Source organism: Talpa europaea, assembly GCF_964194135.1.
Source record: "Talpa europaea genome assembly, chromosome: 3".
NCBI lineage: Eukaryota > Metazoa > Chordata > Mammalia > Eulipotyphla > Talpidae > Talpa > Talpa europaea.
The window spans coordinates 128,070,236-128,092,878 of record NC_140069.1 but is presented as its reverse complement, the minus strand read 5'-3'; the positions used below and the strand labels follow the sequence as shown (position 1 = coordinate 128,092,878).

The 22,643-nt window shown below is 37.5% G+C and overlaps 1 protein-coding gene across 1 annotated transcript in view; it reads right to left on the bottom strand.

The window, feature by feature from the left end:
* Positions 1 to 9,863: 9,863 nt before the first annotated feature.
* KCND2 (potassium voltage-gated channel subfamily D member 2) overlaps positions 9,864 to 22,643 on the bottom strand; it is a gene marked incomplete at both ends in the record, with an annotated part of 440,203 nt that continues 427,423 nt past the window's right edge. The window contains 4 exons of the mRNA XM_084229493.1: positions 9,864 to 10,041; positions 12,001 to 12,248; positions 15,842 to 15,934; positions 18,492 to 18,587. Coding sequence (XP_084085619.1) covers positions 9,864 to 10,041; positions 12,001 to 12,248; positions 15,842 to 15,934; positions 18,492 to 18,587 — 615 coding nt within the window. The remainder of the gene's footprint in view (positions 10,042 to 12,000; positions 12,249 to 15,841; positions 15,935 to 18,491; positions 18,588 to 22,643) is intronic.

Genomic DNA, 22,643 nt, shown 5'->3' with positions numbered 1-22,643 from the left:
AGCTACCCACATGGCACAGCAGACCTTTCCTGTCCCACCCGCTGCTCCCCTCAGCAGTGTATTTCAGTGGATCTGCCTGTTCTGTTCCCCAATTTGTCTCTGGTAAATCCTCTCACCCCCACACCTCTGGCCTGTACCCCAGTTGTTATATGCATAAATAAATAAATAAATCTTTTTAAAAAATTAAATTAAGCAATAGTGAGTCTAAAATTCATATGTATTTAAATTTTGACTATGGTTTATCATATTATCATAGAAACAGATTATCATCGAAACAGTCAGAATCACACTCAGATACATAAAATGAAGCATTCATATCCTCACTTTTTTTTAAAGATTTATTTATGCATACAAGAACTGGGGTGCAAGGCAGAGGTATGGTGGGGGCAGGTGAGAGGATTCACCAGAGAGAGTGGTGAGCAGAACAGGCAGATCTACTGAAATACACTGCTAAGGGAAGCAGCATGCAAGACAGGAGAGGTCTGCTGTGCCATGTGTGTTGCTCCCTGGCCAAGGATCGAACTTTTGCTGCAGTGGGCAATAGCTTGATAGCACTGAGACTTTAAGCCCTGCACCAGCAGAGAGGAATCTCATAGGTTTTGACTTACAGTTGCCTTAGCCTTGTTCTCCTAAATAAAGTTTATTATAATCCTTTCAGCATTCAGTCTAAATTTATGTTAAGATACTTATCATCTGAGACTCTAAGTGAAGGAGGAAATGTTTTGAATTAATGTCAGATAATCCTACAATTTTTAAATAGTAAATAATTGCAGCATAACTGAATAAATTTCTCAGAATCTTTGCCAATGAACTGAATTCTAGGTGAACTAACAGAGAATTGACGTAGTGTTGATTTTTTTTTTGTCTTTCAAACTCTGCGTTTTCCAAATGAGATATGGTTTCCATTTCCTTCAGTTTTCAAGGCTTCATTTGTTAGTCTCTCACTAGTGGGTTTATGTCCATTTGGATGAAAAAGTGCAATTTGTTTGAGATGCTGGTGGAGCTTACTGATATTATATATATGTCTCCTTTTCAAAATATAGTGTATTCTTTATATTAGAATTTACCTTGTCTATAGTCCTACTTTGGAAAAAAAAAACAGGAGAAAAAAATTTTATTCTTTTGTAAGACAATTTGGAGAAGTTTTATTTTTTCATTTAAGCAAAATTTTATACTTAATCATTACTCTTAGTCAGATATGACAATGATAAACTATATGTGATGTTAACTTTTCTACACACTTCATTTTAATCATGATTGCATCTTCATTTTCAGTGTAAAAGGCATTTTTGACAAAATATTACTACTTATGATGAAAAACACACTTACCCATTGAGTGTGAGAAAGGAAGACTAAGGTAAAAGGCAAAGAGATATTATTAATAGGCCAGTGTTATTTTGGAACATAAAATAAGTAAACGATGAAACCCAAAGAAGTTTTATGATCAGCAGTTATATCCCAAGTACCATCTTAAAAGGTACATTAAATTTTCTACAGTTCTGTATAAATCAAATGTCTGTGTTTATACCTTTATTGAAGCTTTCTATTTTAATAGGAACAAATAAAAAACATCATGGACCTATACAAAATTTTTGGAATTCTTTCTGAGGATGGAAAAATTCCAGAATATATTAAATTGTATTATATTAATTTGGAATACTGAATTATGCATTTATTTTGCCTATCCGAATTTCTGCACCTCATTTTCCTCGTAATATTAAATACCAATATGTGCCTCAATGTTATCTTCCAAAATTCTTGCCTACAAGAATTTGAGGAAGTTACCAAAGATAATGAAGTCTGGGAATTGTGGTTATTGACCTTAAGTTAAAAATATTTTTGTTCTATTATACTAAGACTCTCTCTCTCGCGGACTTGATTATGGGCCAATTAGATGCTGCAAGATAACTACAGCCTTAATCAACAAACTTGAAATATTTTGGCAGGACTTGTTCAAAAAGAGGAACAAGTGAGAGATGGAAACTCTAACACATAATTCTCTGTTGCTGGAAAATTAACTCAATGTGTATGCTGTACTGATAAAGAGTTGTTAGAAAGGCCTTTATTAATTATGACATAATGACATTTCCTGGCTACATGGCATTTTTATTTTAATTTACTAATATGAATCAGGAATATTTATTAGAAGCACAATTTTCAATATAAGAAAATAGGAAGAAATGGGAGAAAAATGGGAAAGAAAAACCCTTGATAATGATATGGCCACAAACCAAACGTGGATGTAACCAGGCTTACTCCTCCTGTATTCTCTTTCCCACATGTCCTTGAATTTCTGTTTTACTCTACAGCAACAAACAGAATCAGTATTTCTGCAAGTAGGACTCCATCACATGATTTAGTTAAAACTTTTTGAATTAGGAAAATTCAGACCCATCATTTTTTCAGTCTGAAGTTTTCTCAACAGAGAATGTTGTTAATGCAATTAATTAATGGAGTGATACTTGTAAAGTGATTAGTACAGTGCCTGGTATATATTTAGGATCCAATAGAAGTTAGCTGTCATCATTGTCACTGTTACCTTTTTATTATTTAGAGTTTATTGTGAATCTATAGAAGAAAAATTATATACAGTCATGCATTGCTTAACAATAGGAATATATTCTGAAAACTGCATTAGGGATTTCATGGTTGTGCAAAAGCCATAGAGTATAATTATACAAGCCGAAATGTTACAGCCTAATCCATACAGAGACTGAAGGGTCTGGTCTGTTGGGACTATCATGATATATGTGATCCATCATTTACAGAAATGCCTTTAAATGAAGCATGATTGTATTAAAGATGCATTCAGATTTTTCTTTGTGGTTTGTACATTGGTTTCTTTCTAGGTTGGTTGGGAATGAAAACACTGCTTATTAAGTTCAGATTAAGTCCAATGTAAAATTGTGATATACAGGAAATTTTTATTGTTGAATTTTTTATACTGAAGTGGAAAATGTTGAGACAAAGCCTCACTGTAAACTGAAAGTTCCAGGGAGTAACTGATAAATGTTCTCAAGGCCACACACCTGACTTACAGCCGATAACCACTTAGGAATCTCCTGCTTCTGTATTCCCTGCTTGCTTCAAAGTGTAAATGGGCCCCTGCTTAGGCAATATGTACTATGTTCCCTAATTGCTCAGGGCTCAGACTTTGGAGAAAGATCTCTGGGCCTGCCAGCAAAAATAAAGATCTTCCTTCCTCCTCTCTGAGTGCTGCCTGGTTCCCTAGCGGAATCCTGCCGTAACAATACTCAATTTTGGAAATTTAACTGATTCATCTATGCATAGTCGAGGTCCCGTGGTTCTTCAAACTTTTTCCATTTCTTAGTACCAGTTCCTCATTCTATTCTTTCAGGGTTTGTTCTTTCTTATACGGGGGGGTCCAGGAGATCTCTGAGAAATTTTTCAGTGATTGAATATTAAAAAATGGTAATTGGGCTGCTGGTGGGAGTGCAAACAGGTCCAACCACTATGGAGAGCTGTGTGGAGATTTCTTGACCTACTAAACATAGGGCTTCCATATGATCCAGCAATTCCACTCCAAGGTATTTATCCAAATGACACAGAAACATTAATTCCAAAGGGCACCTGCATGCCTATGTTTATAGCAGCACTATTTACAATAACTAAGCTATGGGATCAACCCAAGTGCCCAAAAATAGATGACTGGATCAAGAAGATGTGGTACATATACACCATGGAATATTACTCAGCAATCAAAAAAGATACACATGCAGTTTGCAGCAACATGGATGGAGCTAGAAGGGATCATGCTCAGCGAAATAAGTCAGAAAGAAAAAGAAAAATACTGGATGGTCTCACTCATGTCAGGAATTTAGAAAACTTAAATAAGAGACCAGGAAAAAGACTAATCAATACAAAGTAAAAATCAAAATCAACAAGCAACTATAAACCAGAGACACACTATGGGGGTAGGGAGAGGAAGGACTAGAGTCAAAATAAGGGGGGGGGGGTGCAATTGTATGGGGAATATAACCATAATGAAAATGCATACATTATGCAAATATGAAAAATGATGTAAGAATTATATAAAATAAAATATTTAAAAAAATGGCAATCGGGTAAGAATAAATACCTTCTCTGTTAGCAATTTGTAACTTTAACAGTAGAATTGATCAAGCTAGACAATGTTGGAGTGTGGATTAGAATAGAAGAAATCTTCCCTACCACCTTGTAGCCCTGATCAAACATCCACCCCCATGGTTGTCTTATAGGGTTCCTCCAATTCTCACTCCACTTATTTGTTACCCACCCATTCAATATTGTCTTCAGCCAGCCCTATGCTTTGGATTTGACGTACACCACTTAGGCCCAATTTCTTGAAGGGTACCATGGATTAAAAAATTATATTTTGGGTCTCCCCGGTGGCACAGCAGGTTGAGCGCAGCACTGTGAATCTGTCCGCAGCCTCTGCAGTGCCGGTTTGATTTCCGACAGCCAAGGAGATACCCGCATGTTGTGGCAGACCTCTCCTGTCACGCCCGCTGCTCCCCTCAGCAGTGTATTTCAGTCACTCTGCCTTCTTTGTTCCCCACTCTGCCTCTGATGAGTCCTCTCACTCCCTGCATCTCTGGCCTGTACCACAGTTATTGTATAAAAATAAATAAATCTTTAAAAAATTATATTGTCTTTTGATTTACTGCTGTTTTCTCACTCTCAGTTATTTCAACGGGATTAATCAGGAGAAACAATCTGCAGAGTAGTGTTAGGACTCACAGCAGCCTGTGTGGTTCTCTTCATGTGAAACTATTTAAATAGCTTTCTTCACACCCTCTGAAACTATGGTAGGAAGGACAGACTAAAACCTGGGAAGGCTGGTGTTTCGCATGCTCATATCCATAAATGCCAAGTTCTACCTCTTTTTCTATTTTGTTTGTCTTCTCTCCTTTCTCCAAGCAGGTAGGGATCCGTGTGCCCTTTCCTACCCCCACTCCATCCCTACAGAAAGTGGATTCTAATGATTTGATGGGGAGATGTAAAAAGTATTTTGAAGGTGCCTCCCTGGTGGCCTAGGGGTTAAGTCTCCATACTATCATCACTATGGCCTGAGTTCAAATCCCCTCCAGGGAGCTAACCCACGTAATGTGCAGCAGACCTCTCTGTCTTGTCTGCTCCTCCCCTTAGCAGTGCATTTCAGTAAATCTGCCTGTTCTGCTCCCCACGTTATCTCTGGTGAATCCTCTTATCCCCTGCACCTATGGCCTATACCCCAATTCTTCTAAAAACAGAAAGTACTTTGAAGAATAATGTCTTGCTGTGAACTCTGTTGAAGGGATTTCTTCAGGTGATTAAGGTAGAAAAATGACTGTCAATATGACAGAGGAGAATACTTGTAGTGTGAGATTATGAATCGCAGTGTAAATCAGAGAGTAGTTACCACCCTGTAATTTCTTGAGAGGATTTGTTCAATAGCATTCATCATCTCTATTTCTCTAGCACCTATTCAAAGGCTGGCTCCTCTGATGGACTTAATAATTTGAGATCCATGTAAAATGAACAGGAGTTACTTAGTGGATTTTCATAGAAAAACCAGAGGTAAAAATGGTTAGGGAAAGAATGGTTAGTGCTTGAGAGAGGGAAAAAAGGAAGGCAGACAGTAAAAGCAAAAGATTTTTATCTAAGATTGTTTCCACTGAAAGCTTTTCCAGTAAATATGTTCTATAATTGTCTTAAATGTGGTATTCAAAAGTGATAATTCCTTTTAAGTAAAAAAAAAATTACACTTTTGAAAATGCTTTACTAAATGCAATAAACTGAAGTACAGAAAATTGAAAGTCTTATTAAAAAAAAAAAATACTGTGTGTCTATTTAGTTGTGTTCCCTTGCTGTATATGCAAGAGTGTGGAGCAACAGTCCTTCTTGTAAATCTGAATTCCTAAGGCAAACATCAACACTCTGGGGAAGGTGGGAAGTGCTTTCTTATAAAACTCTGAGGATCAGCTACTTAATATTAACAATCCCTTTTTATTCCTTTGAACAATGTTGCTAGTAGCTATCTATACAACTCCATGGAGGCTATTTCCAAGCCAATACTGGAAAAAAGTTGCAATAACAGAGAGGTGTATTGAACCTTCTTAACACAGGGTTGGCAGCTCAGTAAATTGAGGACTGTAAAGGAAAAGAATAATAAGAAAAAAAGGAGATCCACTAAGAAGACCACTAGTTATGTCTTATTAAAATCACCCTTTGCCCTAGTTTATTCTTTTATTTCCTTCTTATAATAACCTCTTAATTTTTCTTACTTTTTGTCTCTCCTTGAATATTAAAGAGATACCATCAGTGTGTGCATATTTTTTAAAAAATATAAATCTATGTGAATGTGTACATACACACACTGTATATTTACAGATATGTTTATGTATACACATATACATATATCAATGTATATATATTTCTCATTGGGAGTAAAAAAACCTAAGTATTACTGATTGTAGTTTCCTTATTCTACTTTTTTTTAAAAGATTTATTTATTTATACATACAAGAACTGGGGTACAGGCCAGATGTGCGGAAGGGTGAGAGGATTCACCAGAGACAGAGCAGGGAACAGAATAGACAGGCTGACTGAAATACACTGCTGAGGGGAGCAGCGGGAGAGCCAGGAGAGGTCTGCTGCAACATGTGGGTATCTCCATGGCCGGCCAAGATCAAACCCGCACTGCAGAGGCTGCAGACAGCTTCACAGCACTGCGCTTAACCACCTGCGCCACCGGGGAGTCCTTCTTATTCTACTTTTTAAGAAGTATTTCAGCAAGTACTTTGTCAGTCTTTCTAGATAGAATAATCTTTAACCAAGAACCTAATTTGAGTTCTGACCCAAGTTATTACCTCCGAACTTCTCTTTTCTCAATGCAAGTAAGCAGTGGTGGTTAAGAAGTATATCAGGTTCAGGACTAGTCTCCTTTCTTTCTGATCTACACTGTGTAAGAGGCAAGTGGCATGTCATGTACAGGGTAATAAGCTTTAAGCCATACTGTGCAGACAGCACAGTATTTGAAAGCATCACATATAAAATAAACTGATTTTAACCATACTACCTACTTTTTAATGGCTGATAATACTTCAATTTACTTGTTAGTCTTCAGCTATGGGGCTATAGTTGTCAAGGTATTTGCAGAAGTGACCAATTAAAGCGATGGCAATCTTTTATCTTAGAATGATATTTTTTCTTTTAAAATTTCTCCCTAAAAATCATTGTTGTCAGAAGGCCAGTATCTTCCCTGATTTAGGCTAAATTTAAGTGTTACAATGGATGGGTTCGTAGAGATGGTACATGTACAGGTGGTACATAATACATGTTCTCCAAACATGTAGCATGAGAAGCAACTCCTAGATTTTGGAAAGAAAGGAAGGAAAAAGGGCAAGAGTCAACCACATTGTCCTGTTTGAGCATGCACATGTTTTATTTAAGTATTTCCAAAGGTCTATTTTTTTTTAGCATAATGCAGTTATTATGCTATTCTTTGAAATAAGATATATGAATTTCAAACAAAATTGTCAAAAACAATGACCTTGATTACTCCATATGGTACACAGAAATAATTACATTTCACTTACAATACAGATGCACTTAACACAGTCATCAATAGTCATTCACCACCGACACAGTATATTTTTAAATCACCTAAACACCAAAGTATTTTTTTCTTTTCCAAAAGGCTAAAAAAATTAATAGTTTTTGATAAATGATAAGTCAAAAAGGAGACTGAATTGTCAACTGAAATAATCTAACTGCCTTTTAAAAATGTAATATTATGAACATGAAAATAGAACTTCTCATTGGGAATCAAAAGAGCTAAGTATTCCTGATTGTGGTTTTCTTAGTCTACTTTTTAAAAAGTATTTCAACAAATGCCATCAAAGTTGTTTCACTATATATTTGCTCTAGAAGCATAAAGTGACATGAGGCAGGTGTTAAAATATAATTGTTAATATTCACGCTCCAGGAAGATTAGTAACTTTTTAAAAGACACACTAGGAATAAAGCCAGTTCTTCCCTAGAGAGAGTAGAATTTATCTTACTTTCACTCAGCAAATGTTTATTAAGACCTACTGTGTGCACAGCACTGTTCTAGAAGCTATTCTAGAAACGGGAAGCAAGAATTTCTGGCTTTGCTTGAAAATGGTTGGATTAATTCCTTTTTAGGATAAATTATGATAAGCATTAAAAAATCTCTACAGTAGAGGGATAATTATTAACTCTTTCCACGTACTGAAGTTAACTTGATTCCTTATAGTGGTGGTTTGGAATGAACAAGACTTTTCATTTGACATAAAACTTTATTACACTGTCACAGGCAGATATGTCTGCTAATATATTTTAAAGGTGAAAAGGTATAATAAAGACTTTTCAATTAAATGTACATGGAGATCAACTTAGCATCATCAAACTCCTGTCTTCCTTAGTAGAGAAAACTGCTCCTTGTAATCACAGGACCCATTGTGAGATAAATTTGTGCTGCCTTCCCCCATAGTGTAGAAAGCAAGCTTTCATTAAATATTGCTACATAGAGCACTCCAGTTTATCTCTGCATTTCAATTCACATTAGTTATTCTCAAAATGTATTTGAGATCTAAAGAAAAATAAATAATACATCAAGTGAGATTCTGGGATCATTGATCCTATGATATTAGTCCCAGCCAACTCTTTTCATGACATGTAGTGATATATCCAGTATCTGGGCTGTTCCATAACAGCAAAGAGGTTAGAGATAAATCATAGATGTCAACTCCTTTTTTCTAATTTTGGACTAGGGGATTGATGATGATAATCTACTTATAAGATACTTTGTTGGGGAATACAAAAGTAGGAAATTCATTTGAACTACAAAACTAGTCCAATTGATGACGGTAAACCCAATAGAAAGGAGCTATAGAAATACAGGAACAAAGAATGCACTGGCACGGAAATACAGAAGACTAAAGGATATTACTGAAAAACATTAATGGCACAATAGTTTTGGATTAAAAAGTTATCTAAAACCTGGCCACACCAGAAGCTTGTGTATGGATGTGGCTCTTATTGTATCTATGAAGATCTGAAAAATACAACAACAAAAGGTTCTGATGCCTGATACAACAGGTGTACAATGAATTATTGCAGTTGTAACAGTATCTAGGTGCAAGATAAAACGATAATTAATACTGAACTATCCGAACACTTTAGATTTACTAATGAGCATCCCCATGAAAAACACTGTGGTTCTAAAAGGAGTTTATTTGCACAGCCCACCATGAACATGAACAATCAGCTTGTTGTAAGTGCACAGAAATTCCCCCTTTCTACAGTTATAGTTTATCATGCCTATTCTGAAGACAACATAAGGAAACTGAGATCACTGCTCCAAAGAATTCTAGCATGCATTAGGATGGTTTCCTTCAGTCAGTACAAATGTGCTGTATGAGTTTTTTAAATGTACTAATCTTCATCACTGCCAATGTTCATGGTTTTAACAGGAAAAATTTTTATCAAAATGTTTTCCATAATTTTTTTTTGTTTTGCATTCAACTGGAACATGATGTCCAAAGATTTATTTTATTAATTTTATTACAAAAGAGTTCTGGTCATAAGAAGCATCAGTAGGTGGCATTTCAAGGTGCTCACAGAAAGTCCTAGGGCCACAGACTCTTTCTCTGCATAACAGCTCACACTTGGTCTCGAAATGCCATTGGGTGGTTGTGTTTCCATCCTCAAGTTTGGAAGCTTTGTTTTTGTTTCACTACCAACCTTCTTGCTTTGCTGTTCATATCTGCAAAGAGTTTGTTTTTTTATTCTTTCCTCCACGTTGGGATTCTTTCCAGGCCGAGGCTCAAATTCTCTTAGACTATTTTCCAATCGTCTTATAAAGCAGACACTCTGACAATATTCCCTCCTGAGTACTCAGGGGATTCTGGCCTGTCATCTCCTTCGGGGGTGGTTACTGGAGGTGTTGGGATGCTTATTATTGCTGTAGTCACATAAGGTTGTTCACAGTTTAGTTTAACACACTCTTCCATTTTGGCATTTAAACTGGATCGGCTGATGAAGAAAAAGATAGATTTAAGAAAGTAAGTTGTCTATGTAAAGAAACTTTTTCCCCTATAAATGAGGAATAGCCTTCATGTTTATAAATGTTTAAAATGTCTAACAACAATTACCATGACTTTTTAAAAAATAAAACACCAAATATATGTTAACATTGACATATATAACAAATATATATGCTAATGTTAACATTAGCCATGTCATTAGCAACAAATAAATGCAAAAAAACCAGCATAGTTTGGTTCAATCAGTGTTTCTCAAAGTGTTTTCTAAAAAAAATGCAAGAAAGAGGATCAGGGAAGTTCGGGAGAAACCTGGGTTGAGCAAAGTAAAATGGTTTTGTTTAAGACAGAACCACTGAGGGCCTCCCCGGTGGCGCAGCAGTTGAGCGCTGGGTTGCGAAGCTGCCCGCAGCCTCTGCAGCGCCGGTTCGATCCCAGGCTGCTCCCGGCCACCAGAGGAGGGTCCCACATGGGGTGCAGACCTCTCCTGTTGCCCGCTGCTCCCCTCAGCAATGTACTTCAGTCTGCCTGCTCTGCTCCCCGCTCTGGCTCTGGTGAATTCTCTCACCCTCCCGCGCTTCTGACTGTACCCAGTGCTTGTATAAACAAATAAATAAATAAATCTTAAAAAAAAAAAAAAAAGACAGAACCAATGAGAGGATTGAGACACAATTATAAAGGGATAGATGCTATGAATTTCTCAATTCTTTTGATCACAGAATCTTTCTAGTATCTTGTCTCAATGGGACATATGCTGCCATTAAAGCTTTCAACTTAGTGATAGCCAAATGTTAAGAACCCCCAAAAGTTAGTCATTACTATCTATTACTTCAAGGTTTTCCCAAGTGGTATTACTGTGTGAGTTTTATCCCCATAGAGGGAGGGAGAAAAGAAAAATGAGCAAGGAGGTTATGCAGAGAAGCTTAAAACTATTTTATTTTCATGAAAAACTTAAAAGATTTTCTTTTTAAATACTTCTCCTTTTCTATTTCATTTGGAGTGGATATAAAATAGCACAGAGGCAGACTATCTTTGAGATGGAAACTTTTCTTTGCTCCAAAAGTTAATATTCTGGTCCTAGAGACATCAATTTATAAACCAACATAGCTTGAATTAAAAATCTCATCCAGATTTTCAACAAAGATTGTTGAATTTGAGCAAAGAAGTAGCACTGGATTAATGAATTGTCAATCTCAAAATATAATGATTCAACTTGAAAATAAAGAAAAATTATCTTGGCAATAGCTAACTTTTTGATCACTTACAAAATTTAAATGTACCTTTTTTTATTACATGTATACATTTGTGATAAAAACAAATTGCAAATGAATAAAAGCAAAGGGAAAACACCAATAGAAAAATTTCACTTAAATTGTCTATAAACCAATAATAGGAAAAAATGTTAGTGTTTCACTAATCTTTTTTTTTAATTGTTTTGATTTTTGTGTTTATTGTGGCCCCAAAATATGTTTATGATCAAAATTGTATATTGAGTCAAAAGATTTTTGTGGGAAATAGTTTTATTTTTTTACTGTTAGGTTGAAAGTGTTGATATATTTTTAGGTTCCACTGAATACTTTTCAATCGTATCAATGCCAATTTAATTTGCCTCTTTTTGCTGGGCTGACTATCATTGCAGGCTATTGGTGTTTACATCAGGGACTCTTGAGCACAGAGGTCTTTGTGAAAATAGGAAAAAAATGTGGAGTTGAAGAGGCAGGCATCTGTGAATGCCTGACCGCCTTATCTTCTTTTACTTTGTTAATACTGATACCGCTACTTCTTTTGACTCTGGATGAATAAGTAGGGGATCCATTTTCCTACTTGTTGCAGTATCAGGTTTGTCTCACTCCAAACCAAGGAGGAATTAGGATTTAGATGCCATGGAGGCAGCAACATGGCTGGGGTGTAGACGATGCTGAGAAGCTGCACAGGTGTGCGGTCTTAGTACCTGTTAGATAGTGGGGTTCTCTCCACACATCTGATCTGAATCGTACTGAGTTCTTGCACACTACCTCGGTGGCTTCCAGATACGTTGGCATTTGGAATGCGGAAAGTTTTTTTGTGTCGCCGTGAACAACAAGTGCTGGTGACTCCTTGTTGTGAAGAGAGAGACGGACTGTGGCTTGAAGGACGATTAACAGTTGCAACTTCCATGCAGCTTTCTTCAAAGACTTGTTCATCCACAAACTCGTGATTCTGTTCCACAGTTGTAAGAAAATGTGAAGAAAGCACAGAAACACATTTTAAATTTAAACAAGGCAATGAATAGCTTTATTTTTAAGACTTGAATATGCCACATACATTTAGACTCTCCACTGGGTAACTAAAACCATTTTCAAGATGATTAGAATGTCAAAGCCACCTCAACACAACAAATGTTGGCATTTGTGTGAAAGCAAAATTTCTTTGGTTAGACCTCAAGATTGACATGTGCAGGCTGATTTAGTATCCATTTATAGACTATTTTGAAATAGCACTTATTAATTTAAACACAAAGGCTGGAAGTTACATGCTAAAGGGGAAAAAAACCCTTTGGATATGAATATAGATAATACCCACAGGGAATGTGTAAATGCATATTGACGTTTATTTTTTAAGCAGATGAAGTTATGGAAGAGACTATTTTAATTGAATGTCCCAAGTTAGCTTGTCTGTTTTATATTAGCAGATATTTTTGTTAGGGGGAAAAGGATGTCCTAAAGCTAATTCCATACAGGCTTCGTGGACTCTGCCCCAACTTGAGACCAAAGGCAAAAGACATTGGGAACTACAAATCCCATCACCACCAAAGGGAAGGTGGCTGGGACCTGAGGGTGGGGTTAAGCAGCCAGGTTGGTATAAAGCCAGACACGTGGGCTTTGGGGGGAATTCACCCATTTTGGCTCCCCGCCAGCTCACAGCTTCTGGCCAGCTCTGAGAGTGCCTTTGGGTCTCCGTGTTGGCAGGTCGGGTAGGACACATTAAAGACTTTATTTCCCTATTTTCTCCCTGAGCTGTACATTTCCTCAATTCCTTTTCCCTTGTAAATTAACCTTTTATTAACCTTTTGTGTGTGCCTGTAGTGGAGTATTAATAAGTCCCTTTTTAAGCGCGCGGGTGAGGACCCACTGCCAGGCAACCCATTTTATATAGGGGCTGCTCTGTAACAGTTTCATCTGGGAGTGAAAATATTTTTTAATTAGCAAATGAGATAAGAAAGACACTTCCCATTTCTTTAGAAGGTCCTACAAAGTAAGATTTATTAGTCAAATAGATGAAATACGTTTATCTGCAAAATGTGTTACTTTATGTTGTCCCTGAGGGGCATAGCACTGAACTTCTGATGACACCTTTTCTTGTCTTTGATTCGACACTGGCTGGACTCCTCATTTCTGCCCATACTTAGAGTTCTTTTAGTTGCAATGCTCGGGATCATCTCATATATCCTATCTTAGAGAAACAGGGTAAATTTTGTAGATTTTTTGGTAAAGAATCACCTCCTAAAATGTCGATGCAAGAATTTTACCTCAGAAACATAAAGGAAAACATTTTTGGCCTGAGCTACCAGGCAATGGACTCCACTACTTTTTCCTTTGTGAGGGCAGAGTCTTACAATGGAAGTCTTAGCATATGCTGATTTGCACGCAGCTATCTCTCATCCTAAAATATTAGCAAAACAATTGAAGTAATTCTCTGGCTAAAAGCAAATAGATGGTTTTAGTTACTTACTTCATCATTTCTTTGCTGAGACAAGCATTTTGAGGTAATGAAATTTAGCATTCTACTGTTTAGAGACCAGAGAATAATGTCATCAGGTAAGATGGAATTTCACATTAAATATTATTTTATAGAAAAATGCACAGTTCACAAAGAACTCACATGTTTTCTTCTCTTACACTGCATATTTCACACAAACAAGACAAGTTATGAAGAGATTAGATTCTAACTTATCTCATTAGTGACTGGAAGTGAAGAAGTCATTTTATTGCCGGTTATTATGTATTTTTGAAGGTAGCTCAGTTTAGGTTGCTCAATTGAAACTACATTAATTAGTGTTAATGTTTGATTAAATTGTAAAATAGTATGAAAGTTAGGGATAAATACATCCTATTATTAATGTTATCATTTAACTTTCAAAGAGATATCCTAATAAGTTAAAGACCTTTATTTAAAAATGCAAATATAATCATATAATTTTCCTGTTTAAGCCCCTCAAAATAAATTTTCCAGTTGTTATGAGATAAGGAACAAAATTCTTCACTTATCTCTAAAGCTTGCCATGGTCCAGCCCTGCATTATAGTCTGCCTGCTCTTGTGTCATATTACAATTTCTTCTGACACACTCAACTGCCTTCATCCCTCTTAAGCCAAGTCCAAATAGCCTTCCCTTAGGTGCCACTTCACATTTCAGCCACTTCATTTCTTTTCCTATGTATCTCCTAGTCATCCTGTGGGTCTCAACTCAGAGTTCCTCCACGAAGCCCTGTCTGATGCTAAGACACTGTCCTCTGGGCACACTCTGCATCAGTAATACACTCTGCATGGTCCAGGCAAAGGGGAAGTTCCAGGTTCCCTGCCCCACCCAAAGGAGGGTGGAGCTGAGCAGAAAGGAGAAGCTGGAGAGGAGACTGGGGAAGGATGAAAGCAGGATGGAGAGGGAGAAGGAGACCTGGAGGAGGCACATGGAGCAAAGAGACATGTGAAGAAACTGCACTTGCTTCTTGGTCGTGGACTGGTTGACACAGATGTGGGTGAGAGACCCCTGGGGAGATTAACAATGGCAGCTTTTACTTTGATTTTGATTTTGCTCTTTTCCTCCCAAACTTGTCTGTCTGTTTCTACCCTTTTCTATGGGTCCCCATTGGAAGGTGTTTTAGACTTGTGGCAGAATTTCGGGCCTTGCTCTGGGCCAATCCTGTTTGGTGGACTTTTGCCCAATGAGGGAATGGGTAACTGGGTGCTTGATTTAGAAACTACATTTTTTGTCTTTTCTGTATTGTTTACTAATTGTATTACAATTCTTTTCCATTAAAGGTCTTATATGTTTTGTCTTTATGTGGTAGATGGCAGAAACTATTTAGAGCAGGCAGATTTGGGGATTCTGGGGTACCCTTCTCCCTGCCCTGTAACAAAAGAAGACATGAGTGGGCAGCTGTTGGAAATGAGAATACAAATATGCATCTCTTGTGAGCGAGTGAAGAGACTTGATTCAAATATGGTGAAAGTTTTGTTTCTCATAAGTGGAGAAATGCAGACTCCTATCTCAACTCCAGGGGGCATGCCAGTATTTAGATTTGTTGCTTTTCTTATGAGAATAAATAGGTTTTATTATCTTTGTTCATAATACCTGTGAATGAAAGAAATACTTAAGATTAAGTTATTGTCTATGTTTTTGTTATTGCTATTAATATTACCTTTATCCAGATGTCAGGAGCACTTGAACATCATGACTTTTTCTGTTTAATCAGCAATTTAAGAATCCAGGGGGAAATGATACTTTAAAGGACTTGCATTCAGCAGTGGGAAGACAACTTTTTGTCTGCGTTAATTTAATATTTAGCACGAGAATTGCAACAACCACCAAGGACAAAAGCATTTTAAATAAGTCTCTGAAATACTTTCCAACTTGAAAAGTCACTGGAGTCTTTTCGAGTAATTTAAAATATAGTGAATTTTTCTGACTCCTTGGTTTTTGGCATATTTTCTAGTAATACAGACAGTGAAATCATGCTTGGAAGCCCTAAGCATTCAAAAAGCAAATGGGGTTACTGTCTAAGGACAGTGGCAGGCAGTCAGGCCTGCTTCCTTACCGTGGTTTTTTCCAGGCAGTGAAGCAGGTGGTGGTGCTGGGTTTCAAAGCTGGAGCCGGATTTGCTAACAAAGGCCTGCTCATCCTCGGAGGACTGTTAATACAGAGAAGAGAAGAGATTTCTATTTTATTTTCCAACAATGAGAACCTTAGCCACACATTCTGACAGAGATCTGGCCTATTTCCTGAGATTAAATGGCAGCATTTTTTTTTTTAAACTAAAACAGGGCAAATGTGCATTGCTTTTAAGTTTGCCTATCAGCATTTGCATTTTCATCACATTATTGTTTGTCTTTTAGATTTGTTTCCCTAAACTGAAAACTGAAATCTCTTTTACTCTCATTCAACTACTGACTATCTCTGAAAGCCTGGGAGCCATTCTTTTTTTTCGATAATAACTTTTAGCTTACTACTTAGATAATTCTGAAATCACTATCATGCTCACCTACATAAAAGGTATTTTATAAGAGGATAGAATCCTAAATACTAAAGGGAAGTTTTTTTATTTTTTAAAGATTTATTTATTTAGTTATACAAGAACCGGGGTACAGGCCAGATTTGCAGGAGGGTGAGAGGATTCACCAGAGACAGAGCAGGGAACAGAACAGGCAGACAGACGAAATATACTGAGAGGGGAGCAGCGGGCGAGACAGGAGAGGTCTGCCACGCCATGTGGGACCCTCACGGGCCATCCAGGATCGAACCAGTGCTGCAGAGGCTGCGGACAGCTTCACAGCGCGGCACTCAACCTCCTGCACCACCAGGGGAGACCCGTCTAAAGGGAAGTTTTGAGGTAAAAGTAAAGTTTCTCAAATTGTATTTTATACCCTCTGACCTTTATCACACTAAATGGGGTTCCCTCTCCTTTAAGAAGTAAAACAAGATATCATGTCATCTTTACCCCCCCACCCAAACTGACTTTTTAAAAAAGATTTATTTATTTACACATACAAGAGGTAGGGTGTAGGCCAGAGGTGTGGGGGGTGGGAGGATTCACCAGAGACAAAGTGGGGAACAGAACAGGCAGACTGACGAAGTACACTGCTGAGGGGAGCAGCGGGCGAGACAGGAGAGGTCTGCTACGCCATGTGGGTAGCTCTCTGGCTGGGATCGAACTTGTGTTGCAGTGACTGCAGATTGCTTCATAGTGCTGAGACTTAACCCCTTGCACCATGAGGGAGGCCCCCAAATGGACTTTTAAGGAAAAAAAATGAGATATTTGAGTCATTGAAAAAGGGATCTGGACCTAATTCGAAAGTGTGCTTGTGTGTATGTGTGGGGGGAGGGTGTCATCAAGCAATGCTCTGGACAGCAGATGGGTGGTGTCTTACATGACATTCGACTCAATTTGAATGCTAAGTAGCATCATATTCCACAGGGTAAGGGCTCAGCCCTACAAGAATGTCCCATACCTATATTCTACTTCAGATGCCAGTGGCAAGCCCAGATTGTCACTTGTACTTCTGACTAATGAGCTATAGAGTGGAGGTGCCAGTGACCCTCACCTTGACTGCAGATGTCAGTCCAAAGTCCAGGTTATCTTTACTTTCTGACCAATTGGGTATGATCAGAGTTTCTCAAGAACTAATGGCCCCCCGCCCCCAGGTATAATTAACTGGTTAAAATGGCTCATAGGATTCAGAGAAACATTTCCTTACTAGATTACTGGCTTATAATAAAAAATATAATTCAGGATACCAACTAGATGGAAGAGATGCAAAGAAAAATTAAGGGGAAGGGCACAGAATGTCCATGCTCTTTGGCTATGCCACTGTCCCCAAATTTCCTCATATCCACCCACCTGAAAACTCTCTGGGTCCCATCCTTTTGGATTTTTATGGTGGTTTCATCACATAGGCTTGATTAAGTAAATCACTGGCCATCGGTGATTGAATTCAGTCTCCAGTCCCTCTTCCCTACCTGGACCACATGACTCCCCAGGCCCTGTCCTTGACCCCCCCAGACTCTGTCCTTGGGTGTGGTCTGAGTCACCTCATTAACATAACAACACCTTTATAGCTCCCAAGGTCTAGGAAATTCCCTGGGATTCAGGGGCTCCTTCCAGAAACTGGAAGAGGATCTTGTATATATTTCTTATTAAAAATCAGATTATCGGGCCTCCCTGGTGGTGCAAGGGGTTAAGGCGCAACCTATACAGCTGTCGGCAACCTCTGCAGCATGAGTTTGATCCCCAGCTGGCCAGGGAGCAACCCACATGGTGCAGCAGACCTCTCCTGACTTTCCCACTGCTCCCCTCAGCAGTGTATTTCAGTCGATCTGCGTGTTCTGTTCCCCACTCTGGTGAATCCTCTTACTCCCCGCACCTCTGGCCTGTACCCCAGCTCTTATACACATAAATAAATAAATCTTCAAAAAAAAAATCACATTATCACACCATTACACAAGTCAATGCAAAAATAGTGCCCAGTCATGAACGGAAATAATGATTTGCTGGCAGTATTTCATAGCCCAGTCTCTAAGCTACTGCTGCCAATAAGAACATAGAGGGAGAGGTTATTAAAAAATAACACTTTTGTTGTTTCAGTAGCCATTTTCATAATCACCCACAATAAAATTATATTGTTAAGTAGACTCAATCAATATTACACCAATAAACTGAACATTAGAAGAAGGGAAGTGGTTGACTCTACCTGCAGCTGATTGCTGAGGAGGCCGTTCCGCTTGCTCTGCATGTAAGCATTTGCACTTCCGCTTTTGGCTGCCCGGATCCTGGCCAGTCTGGCTTTCTAGAGAAGAAATATGAATGTCCTGTTAATACTTACAATTGTTTTCTTGAAACACTGAATGCACTCTTGTATAATCCTAATGTCAGAGTATTTAATTTTAATAGTATGGGGACCTTTCACAAGTAACACCTGAACATTAAATTTTCACCATTGTGCTTTATTTTCTACCTTGGAACTGGGTTATGCATTGAAGAATTGTAATGAAATCTTTATGTCATAACAAATTATTTCATTATTGTTTCTGTTTATTGTGTTCAGAGAAACATAGCAGTATGACTTATATTTTCACTTGTCCCAATCTGAGTAACTTAAAGAAATGAAGACCCAGCAAACAAGTTGCCAAGTCCTTTACATTTAAACTAATATTCTTTTAAAAATTGGTAATTAAGTTCTAGGAACAAATTCTCCTCCCTTCTCTACCCCCTTTCAATCTTGTCTTTCCTTCCTTCATCCCTTCTTCCCCTTTAAAAAAAAATATTCAGCTGTATCTGCACCTTCAAATGTCAATTTTAGTTTTGCAATCAGTTTTTGTGGAATTGGACAGTGCACCCTGTGCTTGCCAACATGGACTCTAAAATTTCACGAAATTTGTTCACTTTTGTTCACTTTGCCTGGCATAAGTCCATACCACAGGGTGCTCAACTAATTTCTCTTTCTTTCTTGAATTTGTTGATATGAAGAACCCAGTGAGTCACTCCAAAGTGATGTATAGCCCTACTTTTAATTTTTAAACCATTTATGCATATAGAATGTTCTTCAGTTAAAAGAGATTACAGTGATATCACCAATAATTACAGTGGTATCACCAAAATAACATTTGTGAGGGACCCCACTGTTAAAACAGATATATGGTATTCCATTACCTTTACAACTGGTGTTGTCTACCTGCCCCAGACTGGCATGGAGTGAGTGGAGAAGACTATGCGGATGCCCATTCTTTTTGTTTCTTTTTTTTTTTTTAAAGATTTATTTATTTTTATACAAGAGCTGGGGTAGGCCAGAGGTGCAGGAGGGTGAGAACATTCACCAGAGACAGAGCAGGGAGCAGAACAGGCAGACGACAGAAATACACTGCTGAGGGGAGCAGCAGGCGTGACAGGAGAGGTCTGCCGTGCCATGTGGGATTCTCTCCGGCCGGCTGGGATTGAACCTGCACTGCCTTGGCTGTGGACAGCTTCACAGCGCAGCGCTCAACCCGCTGCACCACTGGGGAGGCCCCTGCCCATTCTTTTTGGATGATGTTTATCTAACAAGGATTTGTAAGGAAACAAGTAGGGCAGCTAGGATAAGAATTGCCTTGTAAAATTATAGAAGGACACCTTCTTTCTCCTATCCAAACAATGCATGTAAAGACTATTTTCAGTATCTAATGCTGGAATGTTCTTTTTAAATAAAATTTTTAAGAATTTATTTTTAAAATAGAAAATAAATGGATACTTATTTCAAAAGTGGATGAAAAACAAGTATGTCTCTCTGTATGTTGGGGGGGCTGCCTCTCCTCCTACTCTTTAATGTCAACCTCTGGTAACATTTCTAGAGGATTTTACCAGAAATTGCCTAGGTAAATATTTTTACTCAGAAGAATATACCTCATTCCTCTGCACCCAGCTGCTATCATTTACTGCAGGTGAAACTCCTTCCATATTTACATATATAGAGCCATTTCATTTGTTTATGGATGTACAATATATCACTGATTGCGTGAACCATCATTTATTTAGTCAGACAACTATAATTACTTTTTTTAATTTTTAAATAAAAGATCTTTTATAGTTTGACTAGCTGACCCTGCTGACATTAACGACATAAGCAAGGTTAGAAGCTAAGATGGCTGGGAGAGTCAAATAGAAAACAATCTTGGTGATAAAACTGTACACACATGAATAGGGAGAATTCCCATCAGCAGAATTACTGTGTGAAAGGGTTCATGCTTTTGCAAGTTTGACAGATGTCACCAACTGCCTTCCAAGCAGGTCACATTGATTTACACTTCCACAAAAATCTTTGCAATGTATATGGTTCTTTCTTGGTTAATTTGCCCTTTCATATCATTTCATTTCTCTATTGTGCAATTAATCTTGCAAATCATCTTTTTTGGCCTGCTTTGAACATCATTATAAATTTAGCTTCCAGATGAATTTCTAGAAGCAGAGGTATTCCTGGTTCAAAGAGTATACATATGTGTATTTTGTTTTATAGGTTCTGCCAAAATTCTCTTCAAATTTGTATCAAGATGATCTTTTACTCACAGCATTTGAAAGCAGGTTTGAGAGTAGCACTGGGATGTGTGAAACTCTGAAAATAACATTAAAGTATCATTTGACTTCAACTTCACCTTTTCTCTTCACCTCCGTGAATTTATTCTTCCTGTATGCTGATTCCAGGTTGAGACAATAGTTTGTACAAATTTCATATTTATAAGTAATGGGAAAATAGACAATTTTCACTTTTTATTGGCAGTACGATATTTAAATCACTCAAAATACTGAGACAATACTAAAGAATAAAGTTGTAAGGTAGAAAATATTTAACTTTAACAGCTGTTACATAGCCAGGATTTCAGGCCAGACTCAATAAGGAAATGGCAAGTGGCAAGCACATTGGAAATGACCTAGAATTGATGTAATAATTTAGAAATAACTTATTTAAATATGCATTTGGTTTCCAGAAAGAGGTGGCTATTGCAATTTAGTCCTAAAGTTTCATTGGCCTCCTGGAACATTCAATACCTTTTATGGTTTCCTTTCCTTCCTGCCCCATCCCTTCTCTCCTACCCCCCTTCCTCCCCACATCTCCACCTTCTTTCTTTCATTTTGTAATCACTGAGTGTAATTATATTGGCTATATCACAGTCACTTCTCTCACTTATATCATTCACTAAGCATTTAGCAGCAGTATTAGGACACATTATTTTCTTTCAGAAATGAGGTGTACTCATTAACCAAAAGCACTATCCAGCAAAAGGAAATGACACATATTTCTCATAATGGAAAGTCTACATATGGTGGCAACTACTACCACAGAAGCAGTTCAAAGCTCATAGAAAAAGAAGCCATAGTTTTAGAGGCAGAATAGCCATTTTGCTAAATCACATGCTGTTTTAGAAAAAGAAACTCCCATCTCAATTTCAGTCGTGACTATTTTCTTTCATTTTATTACAATCCTATATGAGTTAATTGCTTTAATTGGTCTTGTGGAGCACCATACCAAATGTCTGTTGAATGCTAGCCTTTATGACCTATGATTACATTGTTGCTTCCAATAGGTAATTGAGGGATTTTTTTACAAAGGTACTTTAGGAAATCATTTCAGTTCATTTTTGACCCACTCAGTATGACAATCTTGGCAACTCTGGCTGTGCAGTTGGAAGGTTAAGAGAATACCTTCCATTGGTAACAAGAAATATATTTCCCACCCTCAACCCTGTAGAAAATACAACTTCTTGGCATGGCAAATATGGAAATTAGAGTAAGCTTTCAATAATAACTTTACCTTAGCCTATGTGGAAAGTAGAAGGTTTCCAAATTTCTAATTAAAACGTTTTATAATGTTACTGTACAAAAATAGCTTAGATGTTATTTTCAATTCCTTTATCTGCCTTAAGAAATACTAATTGTGTTTGTCTCATAAGCACATTTTCCCTATGCATAATATTTCATAAATTGTTTTTTAAAAAGTTGCTCTAAACTCATTACAGTTTTTAAAAGTTGGCTCCAAGGAACTAGTAAGTATGAGGGATAAAGTCCAAACCAATCAAAGCAAATGAACAACTGGTCTTATGGTCAAGAAAATTTTTGGAAATACTAAGGATTAAACACTTTGCTTGGCTGTTGGGGTCTTCATAATATATTGTGTTCTGGATATTTTCTGTAAGGATGAAAGGAAGAATATAGTATGCAATTTTTCTCAAACTAATTTGACAAGGAACCCTTTAATGTAGAACATTCAGAGGTTAGTATGCAGTGGTTTTCACTGGATTGTTTTTTAATTGTATGAAATTATATTATATGAACTGTACGATGTATTTTCTGAAACAGAGGTTGGGGAATCAATCAA